Source organism: Oncorhynchus mykiss, chromosome 24, assembly GCF_057628025.1.
Source record: "Oncorhynchus mykiss isolate SJ-2025 chromosome 24, ASM5762802v1, whole genome shotgun sequence".
Lineage (NCBI taxonomy): Eukaryota > Metazoa > Chordata > Actinopteri > Salmoniformes > Salmonidae > Oncorhynchus > Oncorhynchus mykiss.
In genome coordinates, this window is record NC_143045.1 from 43142501 (window position 1) to 43153558 (window position 11058).

At 41.8% G+C, this 11058-nt stretch overlaps 2 protein-coding genes across 3 annotated transcripts in view; both read left to right on the top strand.

Annotated features, from left to right (window-relative positions):
- The window catches only part of ehd2b (EH domain containing 2b), a 35479-nt gene extending 34027 nt beyond the window's left edge, over nt 1–1452 (top strand). The window contains exon 8 of the mRNA XM_036961454.2: nt 1–1452. This exon is cut by the window's left edge and continues 1970 nt beyond it. The gene's annotated coding sequence lies outside the window, so the exon portion shown is untranslated.
- A 3779-nt stretch (nt 1453–5231) lies between these two features.
- Nucleotides 5232–10771, top strand: psmd8 (proteasome 26S subunit, non-ATPase 8). Of its 2 annotated transcripts, none has more exon segments than NM_001165187.1 (7): nt 5232–5351; nt 5507–5579; nt 7491–7593; nt 7724–7889; nt 8127–8227; nt 8330–8441; nt 9870–10771. In NM_001165187.1, coding segments are annotated over 7 exon segments (804 nt in total). In that variant the 5' UTR covers nt 5232–5240; the 3' UTR covers nt 10008–10771.
- Nucleotides 10772–11058: the final 287 nt, after the last annotated feature.

Genomic DNA, 11058 nt, shown 5'->3' on the forward strand with positions numbered 1-11058 from the left:
TACTCTACTACACTCCACTCTACTACATTCTACTCCACTACATTCTACTCTACTACACTCCACTCTACTAAATTCTACTCTAATACATTCTACTCTACTACACTCCACTCTACTGAATTCTACTCTACTACATTCTACTCTACTACACTCCACTCTACTAAATTCTACTCTAATACATTCTACTCTACTACACTCCACTCTACTGAATTCTACTCTAATACATTCTACTCTACTACACTCCACTCTACTGAATTCTACTCTACTACATTCTACTCTACTACACTCCACTACATTCTACTCTACTCTACTCCACTCTACTACATTCTACTCTACTACACTCTACTACACTCCACTACATTCTACTCTACTACACTCTACTCCACTCTACTAAATAATACTCTACTCCACTCTACTCTGAACACTACTTTCTCCAAACTAGCAGAACTCCTTAACCACACATTCTCTTTCTGGAAGTCTTGCATGTGTTTATGTTATATTCTCACACAGATGTTGTTATGTCAGAAACGACATTACATTATTATAAATCCTCACTATTTCACATCTACTGTTTAACTCAACATTCTTTGGATGACTGGGTCCACAGTGGCATCACTGACTGACAAGTCTACTGTTAATTACACACTGATACGATTACCGGTATACATGTATCTGACTTACTCCGTACTATATTTGACTTGCTTTTACATGGAGCTATTTAGCAGGGAGTGTTTAAACAAATATAAACAGACTACTCATATACACACTAATATGAGTACACTAATCTACACATGTATTTGATAGACAGCTGGTGCTATTAGCAACAGTGTGAAGCTTGTTTAGTCATCTCTCTGTCTGTCTGTAGGGGACTGGTCTAACCAGGGACATTACAGCATTTCTATAGTATAGTTTTACAGTAACGTGTCATCGTTTTACAGTAACGTGCCATCGTTTTACAGTAACGTGCCATAGTTTTACAGTAACGTGCCATCGTTTTACAGTAAAGTGCCATTGTTTTACAGTAACGTGCCATTGTTTTACAGTAACGTGCCATTGTTTTACAGTAACATGCCATCGTTTTACAGTAACATGCCATTGTTTAATAGTAACGTGCCATCGTTTTACAGTAACGTGCCATAGTTTTACAGTAACGTACCACAGTTTTACAGTAACTTGCCATTTTTCCTCGCATACTTTTTTCTTTCTCTCATGGCAAAAAAAGAATACATGTATTTTTTGATTCATTATATATATATTTTTGCTGTTGATTTTTGTATGTACTGGACAAAGACCTGCCTTTGTTTGAAATGAATGTCACATGCTATGAGAACAGTGTTGTTCCCTAAAACAGTTTGGTTTGTTGATCTATTTTTACTGACTACTGTACACAGCTAGCTTCACCAACTGCTAACCATGTGTATTATTATAACTGCCTAATAAACGGTATGAACTGTGTTCTGATGACCTCCGATGACCTCTTGTTCAGAATGAAGAGGAGATGAAGTTGAATTCATCAGTGTTTAGAGACAGGAAAAAGAGATCCAAGTCAATCTGTGGATTAAATAGTAGATTAGACAACACTTTGACTAAGTGTGTAGCACGAGGCAAATAATTTTTTTTCAATATCTGCCATGTGTGGAACAGTAGAATGTTAAGTGTTCTGGACACAAAACAGAATATGTATCTAGCCACATACAGAACATACCATATTTAGGCAACACAGTAAAAACTATATTTTATATTTCAAACAAGACATAGCAGTGGATGCAGGCTGATTCTCCTTTATAGCAACAGTATAATGTTCACTTGGTTCCTCAATGACAGTCAGATAAACAGTGAGTCACAGTGCTCGAGGCCAAAACCCCATACCACCATTTTCCAGTGGTACACTCACTCATTCTCTCCCGTTCTCCCTTAAACACAAACACGCCAAAAAAAAACGTATCCAAATCTCTCTCCAGCCTTCTAGTTCAAGCAGTTCCAGGTTTAACCAACCAACATACAGCACAGTAGATCATGAGGTATCATACTCTCTGTTTATACTCTGTTGAATTCTTTCTGGCACAAGTGTCTCTAAAATGTGTGTTCGTGTGCGTGTGTGTAGGCTTTTAAGGTTTGCGGAGGGAGGGAGGGAGGGGTGGTCTGGTCTCCCTGCCTCTTTCACTCCTCCATGGAAAGAAATACAAATGAGAAACAGTCATTCCTTCCCCGCTCTCTTTCCCTGTCTCCCCCTCTCTCTTTCCCTGTCTCCCCCTCTCTCTTTCCCTGTCTCCCCCGCTCTTTTTCCCTGTCTCCCCCTCTCTCCCCCCCTCTCGTTATCTTTCCCTCTCTCTCTCTACTACCCCTCGCTCTTTCTTTCCCTCTCTCTCCCCCATCTCGTTCTCTCTCTCTCTCTCTCCTAGTGTACAGTGTGACTCACATGCTAGGAATGTGGTGGGCTGGCCCTAGAACTATTAATATCAGCTTTCCTGGGGTCCGCTAAGTTTCCTTGGGCTGCAGCTCAGCCTCTAGACACTACCTTTATTATAGGCATTAACAACATCCCCCTATTTGGACTTTTCCCTAGGAACAAGATGTTTAGGCCGTACCCATGACTTGCTGTGTGTGTGTGTGTTGCTGTGTGTGTCTTGGATGGGTTCTGGTCTGCTGCTACTAATTTCCACCAGACAATTTCAAATAGACAAGATATGTCCAAGCCCTGTAGGAAATCTCTTCTTTGAATAACACACTAACCTTTTCCCAGATTTCCTAATCAGATCAACGGGCAATTCTGCTGACAGAACAGTGTTGCCTTTCCAACACAACAATAATGTGGAGCAAATGTCTTGACATTTCCTCATGAGCTGTTTCAAAACGATTTAGTTGCTCAAAAACATTTTCCACACACACACACACACACACACACACACACACAAAAACATTCTACGTGGCATTCACATGGCGCCAAGACTACAGCATATGAGAACCATACAGAGTATGGAACACCCCCAAAGAACAGCCCACTAAACAGGGGTCTCCAACTACGTCATTGGGCGGATACATGGGGAATTCCTCACCAAGACGCCCCGTGAAGGATTAAAAGCATGGAAAGGACTTTGGATATATTTAACTTTGAATGAGCGCCATCTACTGGACATAAATATTTTTTGTAAAGATGTTTTCTATTTTTCAGAAACACGACGATGTTACGTCGGCCTGTAGGAGGTATGAACGCACCATTTGCACTAGAATTCGAACGTAGAAGAAGAATAAGTTATTTTTTTTGCAATAGCAGAGAGGAAGAGGCGAAGCAAGAGGGTTTACTCGGCCCAAAATCTGCCCAGGAAAATAAGATCACGAAGTGAGGAATTTTTGCATAGAGGTCAACGAGTGTCGAATTTGTTCAACAACTGTAATTGCTAATTTGCTACGCGAGGCTTATTTAATCGAATATAAATTTCGTAATTGTTAGGTTGTTACAAATGCACTGATTGAAGTGGACGCACGTGGTATTTCGCCATCTATGAAAAAAATAATTTATATCGGAGTTGTAGCTGTTGTTGACACACAAGAATACATGTATTTGTTGATTCACCTTTTTTGTTGATTTTGTATGTACTAGACAAAGAAGTGCTTTTGATTGAAATGAATGCCACATGCTATGAGAACAGTGGTGTTCCCTAAAACAGTTTGGTTTGTTTATCTTTGGTCAGTACAGGTGCATCAAAGCTGGGACCCAGAGACTGAAAAACAGCTTCTATCTCAAGGCCATCAGACTGTTAAACAGCCACCACTAACATTGAGCGGCTGCTGCCATACATGTAAAACATGTATAACTCACCACTTTAAACAATGCCACTTAATATAATGTTTACATACCCTACATTATTCATCTCATATGTATATACTGTACTCGATTCCATCTACTGCATCTTTATGTAATACATGTATCACTAGCCACTTTAAACAATGACACTTAATATAATGTTTACATACCCTACATTACCCATCTTATATGTATATACTGTACTCTATACCATCTACTGTATCTTGCCTATGCCGCTCTGTACCATCACTCATTCATATATCTTTATGTACATATTCTTTATCCCTTTACACTTGTGTGTGTAAGGTAGTAGTTGTGGAATTGTTAGGTTAGATTACTCGTTGGTTATTCCTGCACGGTCGGGAACTAGAAGCACAAGCATTTCGCTACACTCGCATTAACATCTGCTAACCATGTGTATGTGACAAATAAAATGTGGTTTGTTGATGTATTTTACTGACTACTGTACACAGCTAGCTTCACCAACTGCTAACCATGTGTATTATTATCACTGCCTAATAAACGGTATGAACTGTGTTCTGATGACCTCTTGTTCAGAATGAAGGAGGAGATGAAGTTGAATTCATCAGTGTTTAGAGAAAGGAAAGAGATCCAAGTCAATCTGTGGATTAAATAGTAGCTAGACTATTTTGGGCTCCCGAGGCACTGCATCTCAGTGCAAGAGGCGTCACTACAGTCCTACTACAGAGGCGTCACTACAGTCCTACTACAGAGGCGTCACTACAGTCCTTGGTTTGAATCCAGCCTGCATCCCATCCGGCCGTGATTGGGAGTCCCGTAGGGCGGTGCACAGTTGGCCCAGTGTCGTCGGGGTTTGGCCGTCATTGTAAATAAGAATTTGTCATTAACTGACTTGTCTAGCTAAATAAAGTTTACACACATACAAAATCTGCTCTTTCGTTGGCTTAAATGGTCCCACCCAGAGCAATATTTGGTTTGGCCATGTTTTAGAACGGCTGCCATGTTAGCACCTTTATTATCGACATTTTGGCGATGTATATCCGAGAATTCCCTATGAAATGAAGACTTAAAAACTAGCAAAACAGAGCAGCGAATTTAACAGATGTTTTTATTCGGGATAATGTGTATCCAAGTCCAAGGTGTTTCGGGGGTCAACAAATTGCATTTATACTTTCATCTGAACATCTTCATCGTTTTTTTTTTTAAACAATCCGAAATAAACAGCACAAGACTTGAAGTGTCAATTTATGACTTAGCAACGGCTATGTGAGAATGTGTCGATCTAGACAATATTCAGACAAGAAAATAAAAATGTTCGGGCAAAGTATTTCCATTGTTCGAGTGGTCACTTGACTATCTTGTCAATATAATATATACTCTTTATCAACAGAGCTGTTTTACGACAGTCGCGTACCGTATTCAAAGCGTCCGGTGTCGTACATTTTGCAGAATCACCATGGCGTCTGTACTGAAAGAGACCGCGGGGCTATATGAAACATTGAAAACGGAATGGAACAAGAAAAATCCAAATCTGAACAAATGTGGAGAAATTTTGAGCAAGCTCAAGGTAAAAAGCTACAATATTTAGTTTCTTCACCCTCGAACCTAAATTATACTGTATTTTGTCAATTAGCTAGTATTGCTAAGCTAACGTTAGCTAAGCTAACGTAACCAATTGTTTTTACAAAGATATCAACCGTCCGTTGCTATTTCTTTCTACAGATCTCGTTATTGGAGTTAAACTTCTTACCAACGACTGGAACTAAGCTCACCAAACAGCAGCTTATTTTAGCTCGTAAGTTACTAGTTATCACATCAAAATGCTAACTGGCAAACGTTCCTACAATGCGCTGCCTTTTCTGTCCCCAGAAATATAACTTATTATTTAGTGTCAAATGTGGTTTTAAAATTATTATTTTTAAAGATGTTAAATATAATGTCAGTAGCTTTTTACCTTCATGTTAGTCTGTAAATGTTAAAATATGTTTGATAGTTAAAATCCTGTTCACCAATATGCTAGCTCAGGTCTTGTTCACTCAGAGCTATGGTCAATTTAGGCTCAACATTTACAACCCTGCTATGTTTATGCACGTAACAAATTGGAAAATGGACCCCAAATGTTTTAAGTGCCTGAGCTTGACCAATATGCTGATGTGGAAGTCAAACATGTACTTTTTCTGATTTTATATATATTCATTCAAAAGTTGAGGTCCGAATAGCACCTTACAGTTGGAATGACCCAGCTAACTCATAGCCTCTTCTCTCAGTGAGACCTGTAACAGTGCATTTACACACAACACGATGGGGGCGAAGAAACAACGGAGCCCCGTTCATTTTCAATTGAGGGAATTGGAGGGACCTTTGGGTAATGCGAGGGAGGGAAAGCAGAAGATTATGGATACACTAACAAGATGCATGTCTCTTGGACCTAGGAGTGGGAGTCGTTGTCCACAAAGCGGCACAGTTGGGCTGTCTAGCTCTCGTCTATCCATTCTTTGGATTGGTGGAAACATCTTATTATTGTAATCCTTTTTTGAATATTCGCTGTGGGTTGTTGACGTCAACCGCCTGTATTGAAAGGAGAGATAATACTAACCTTATGCTCTGAATATGCATAGCTACTCTTGATATAGTGTTTTTTTTTTAAGTGGCTGGGATGTCATGTCCTATCAGAACACTCATAACTTAAATATTATGAAACATCTATTAGAACAAATGAACCCCACGCAGCAAGTAAGCAATCTTTTTTTGTTAACCAAATTTGACACATTGACCTTATACAAAAATGCCTTGCTTGGTGGGCGAAACAATGAAAATACACCACCTGCTGGATGGAGACAGTTTTTCTGCTGAGTTGGGCCTCTTCTTCTCTGGGAAAGATTAACCGTATGTAAATATTCTGTGACATCACAAGGTTATTGACCAATCGAAGCTCAATGGAGCTTCCAGACCCTACCGGATTGGCTGTTTAATACCTAGCATTACCTAGCCTGCTTGCTAGCACCCACATGAGAGTGAAGTTGGAGTGGCCATCTGAATTATCATGTTACTTGGAAATGCACTAAAGTTACATATTGACCTCTCGTCGCCGACGGTGACATCCCGTACCCCGAAAACATATTTACCAGCCCTCCTGGTTGATCTATTTCCCAGAAACTTTTCTCATCACAAAGGCAAATCTATAAATCTGGAATGCCTTACCAGTTGTTTCGGGCTATACAACGTGTGAAAATGTATTTATATCCAACTTTTCCAGAGTTGACCGAATTCACATATTTCCCTAAAGGTGCATTGCCATCTTGGATCAGGCACTAATCTCTCATGGCAACCACAACAGAGTATAGGGACTAGGGAGTGAGCATCAGAAAATTGATGTAAACATTTTTTTATTTTGACCATAGTTCACACATTCTATAGCCTGAAACAGGTCAACCAGAGAGCTGGTAAATATGTTTTCTGGGTACAGGATGTGGTCTTCAGCGACGGGAACTGTACAGGTCTCCCGGGGGCGACGAGGCTAACTACCTCATATTTTTGTTGTTATGTCTTCCTACACGCTTGTCAATTATTAAGGACTTTCCAGAGTCATTGCTCAGAATCAGCAGAATAATTTCGGTGTGTGATAACTTATTAAGATATCAGGGTTTGATCATATATCAACTGGATGACAACAGTGGCTAACAGATATGTCTACGTTGTTTCTCAGGTGATGTTCTGGAGATCGGGGCTCTGTGGGCTATCCTAAAGAAGGACATCCCTTCCTTTGAGAGATACATGGCCCAGCTCAAATGTTACTACTTTGATTACAAGTAATGTCACTTATTTTGTTTTCATGTTCAAAAATAATAGCTTAAATCTTTCTCGATATATTCCCAGAGCATCTCAACCTATGCTTGTTCAAACAACTAGATCAGTGTCTCACTTTCTCCCTCCGTCCAGGGATGAGTTGCCAGAGTCGGCCTACATGCACCAGCTACTGGGCCTGAATCTCCTCTTTCTGCTGTCCCAGAACCGCGTGTCAGAGTTCCACACAGAGCTGGAGAGGTTGACTGCTAAAGACATCCAGACCAACGTCTACATCCGCCACCCGGTCTCCTTAGAGCAGGTAACTGGTACTGCGTCAGGCCCTCGTCATCTCCCCCGAGAAGAGTCATATTCTGGCCTTCGTTGACCTAGTTAAATATCTTCAGCAGGAATTCAAATTTTCACCTTACAGATGTCTTCTTCATTTGTTATTTTCTCATTTCTATCTTTGTTTATCTTTGTGGAGCCATTTAACTTCCATGTGTAGAACTGACTTGTAGAATGTAAGTTTTGAATTGTTTGTTTAACTTCCTGTCAGTACCTGATGGAGGGAAGTTACAACAAGGTGTTTCTGGCCAAAGGTAACATCCCTGCTGAGAGCTACACCTTCTTCATAGACATTCTGCTAGACACCATCCGGTAAGAGACAGCATGACATTGGATGAATGAATATTTTTGCCTGGATTGGATGCGTCATCCTGGTGGTCCGGTCAATGACACTGTGTTCCTTCTCTGTTTCAGCGATGAGATTGCTGGGTGCATAGAGAAGGCTTATAAACAGATTCAGTTCAACGAAGCTACCAGAGTCCTTTTCTTCTCCTCCCCAAACAACATGACAGAGTATGCCAACAAGGTTAGTTCATGTCTGTTTTACTCTGTTCTGTGCCCTACTGAACACTAGCCTGGTCCAAGATCTGTTTGACGAAGGACCATAGGAGTTGGCTTTACAGCACAAACAGATCTGGGACCAGGCTAACTGAACATGCTCCGGGATTTGAGAGAATGGGTGATCATTAGAACTTGAGTTTAGTCCCATCTTGTCATATTAAAGTTGTCTGTGTTACAGCGGGGCTGGACCCAGAGCATCTCGTCATATTAAAGTTGTCTGTGTTTACAGCGGGGCTGGACCCAGAGCCTCTCGTCATATTAAAGTTGTCTGTGTTTACAGCGGGGCTGGACCCAGAGCCTCTCGTCATATTAAAGTTGTCTGTGTTTACAGCGGGGCTGGACCCAGAGCCTCTCGTCATATTAAAGTTTTCTGTGTTACAGCGGGTCTGGACCCAGAGCCTCTCGTCATATTAAAGTTTTCTGTCTTACAGCGGGGCTGGACCCAGAGCCTCTCGTCATATTAAAGTTGTCTGTGTTTACAGCGGGTCTGGACCCAGAGCCTCTCGTCATATTAAAGTTGTCTGTGTTTACAGCGGGTCTGGACCCAGAGCCTCTCGTCATATTAAAGTTGTCTGTGTTTACAGCGGGTCTGGACCCAGAGCCTCTCGTCATATTAAAGTTGTCTGTGTTTACAGCAGGGCTGGACCCAGAGCCTCTCGTCATATTAAAGTTGTCTGTGTTTACAGCGGGTCTGGACCCAGAGCCTCTCGTCATATTAAAGTTTTCTGTGTTACAGCGGGGCTGGACCCAGAGCCTCTCGTCATATTAAAGTTGTCTGTGTTACAGCGGGGCTGGACCCAGAGCCTCTCGTCATATTAAAGTTGTCTGTGTTACAGCGGGGCTGGACCCAGAGCCTCTCGTCATATTAAAGTTGTCTGTGTTACAGCGGGGCTGGACCCAGAGCCTCTCGTCATATTAAAGTTGTCTGTGTTTACAGCGGGTCTGGACCCAGAGCCTCTCGTCATATTAAAGTTGTCTGTGTTTACAGCGGGTCTGGACCCAGAGCCTCTCGTCATATTAAAGTTGTCTGTGTTTACAGCAGGGCTGGACCCAGAGCCTCTCGTCATATTAAAGTTGTCTGTGTTTACAGCGGGTCTGGACCCAGAGCCTCTCGTCATATTAAAGTTTTCTGTGTTACAGCGGGGCTGGACCCAGAGCCTCTCGTCATATTAAAGTTGTCTGTGTTACAGCGGGGCTGGACCCAGAGCCTCTCGTCATATTAAAGTTGTCTGTGTTACAGCGGGGCTGGACCCAGAGCCTCTCGTCATATTAAAGTTGTCTGTGTTTACAGCGGGGCTGGACCCAGAGCCTCTCGTCATATTAAAGTTGTCTGTGTTTACAGCGGGGCTGGACCCAGAGCCTCTCGTCATATTAAAGTTGTCTGTGTTTACAGCGGGGCTGGACCCAGAGCCCAGATGGCTACTACTCGTTCAGTAGCCAACAGCAGAGGACAGAGGAAGTCAACATCCCCTCCACCGAGCTGGCTACGCAGGTCATCGAATATGCACGTCAGCTGGAGATGATTGTGTAGAGAGAGCGCCGTACTACAGAAGCTAGATATATTCATGACACAGACACATGCAAACATACAGTCCTCAAATGCTGACAGATTGTCAGACTGGTAGATTTTCCAACACTTTGTCATTCTGTACCACTCAACCTGCTTCTCACGGCGCCGATAAGAGACGAGGCAAGTTTATTATTTTTTTTACATCCTAGTCTGACAGTGTGTTTTACGCATCGCAGTAAAATGTACTGAAATAAAGTCATCACTTCACATCTAAGGTCAGTCTGTTCAGTGGCTCCTTGTCCACCTTTTTTAGGAGTTCCCCCGAGTTTAAAGATTGACGTGTTGGCACATTCTAATGTCCAAGTTTCTATTTACCCTGACTGCTTTGAGGAACGTTTTTGGAGAGTTTGTCTAGGGAATAGGGTGTAATTTGCCATTTTTCTCTCAGTCCATTTACTAATTCATAGTGTGCTGTAGCATAGTGGCCAATACAGTGGTGGTCTTCCATATGTCTCTAAATGGTTGACGTCCTGCGTTATTACACCTGCTTATTTGGCTTCTCCTTGTCCTCTGAGGCATCATCTTCAAACTCTAGGGTTTTCAATGCCCTGGCCTCGTCTCCTGGCAACTGACAAAGAGAATTGCTGTAAAAGTATTTGTTTAATGTCTTGCTCCACCTCCTCAATGGTTTGTAATCTAATTGATCTGGAAAATACAAATGTTTGTTTCTGAAAGATTATCAACATTTTTGACATTTTTAAAATAATAAAATCTTTTTGTTCCTGACTTATGGTCTACAGTGTAATTTTAATAGGTGACTTAACATGACTACTGTACTACTCGGTGTAAATATTTCCTCCAGTATTTGTGAATGAATGTGTGTTGTCACTAGCGAGTCTCTCCTCTCTCTCTCAGCGCTAGGGAGGTGGCTAGGGTTGCCGTGGTGACCCAGGGGGGCTCACACAGGTAGTTCCTCCTCACGTTCAACCTGATGGGGGGAGAAGAGACAGGTTGTCTTTCTCCAACGGGGGGGGGCGACTAGAAAGGATCAAGCTAGTATAGGAATGAAATA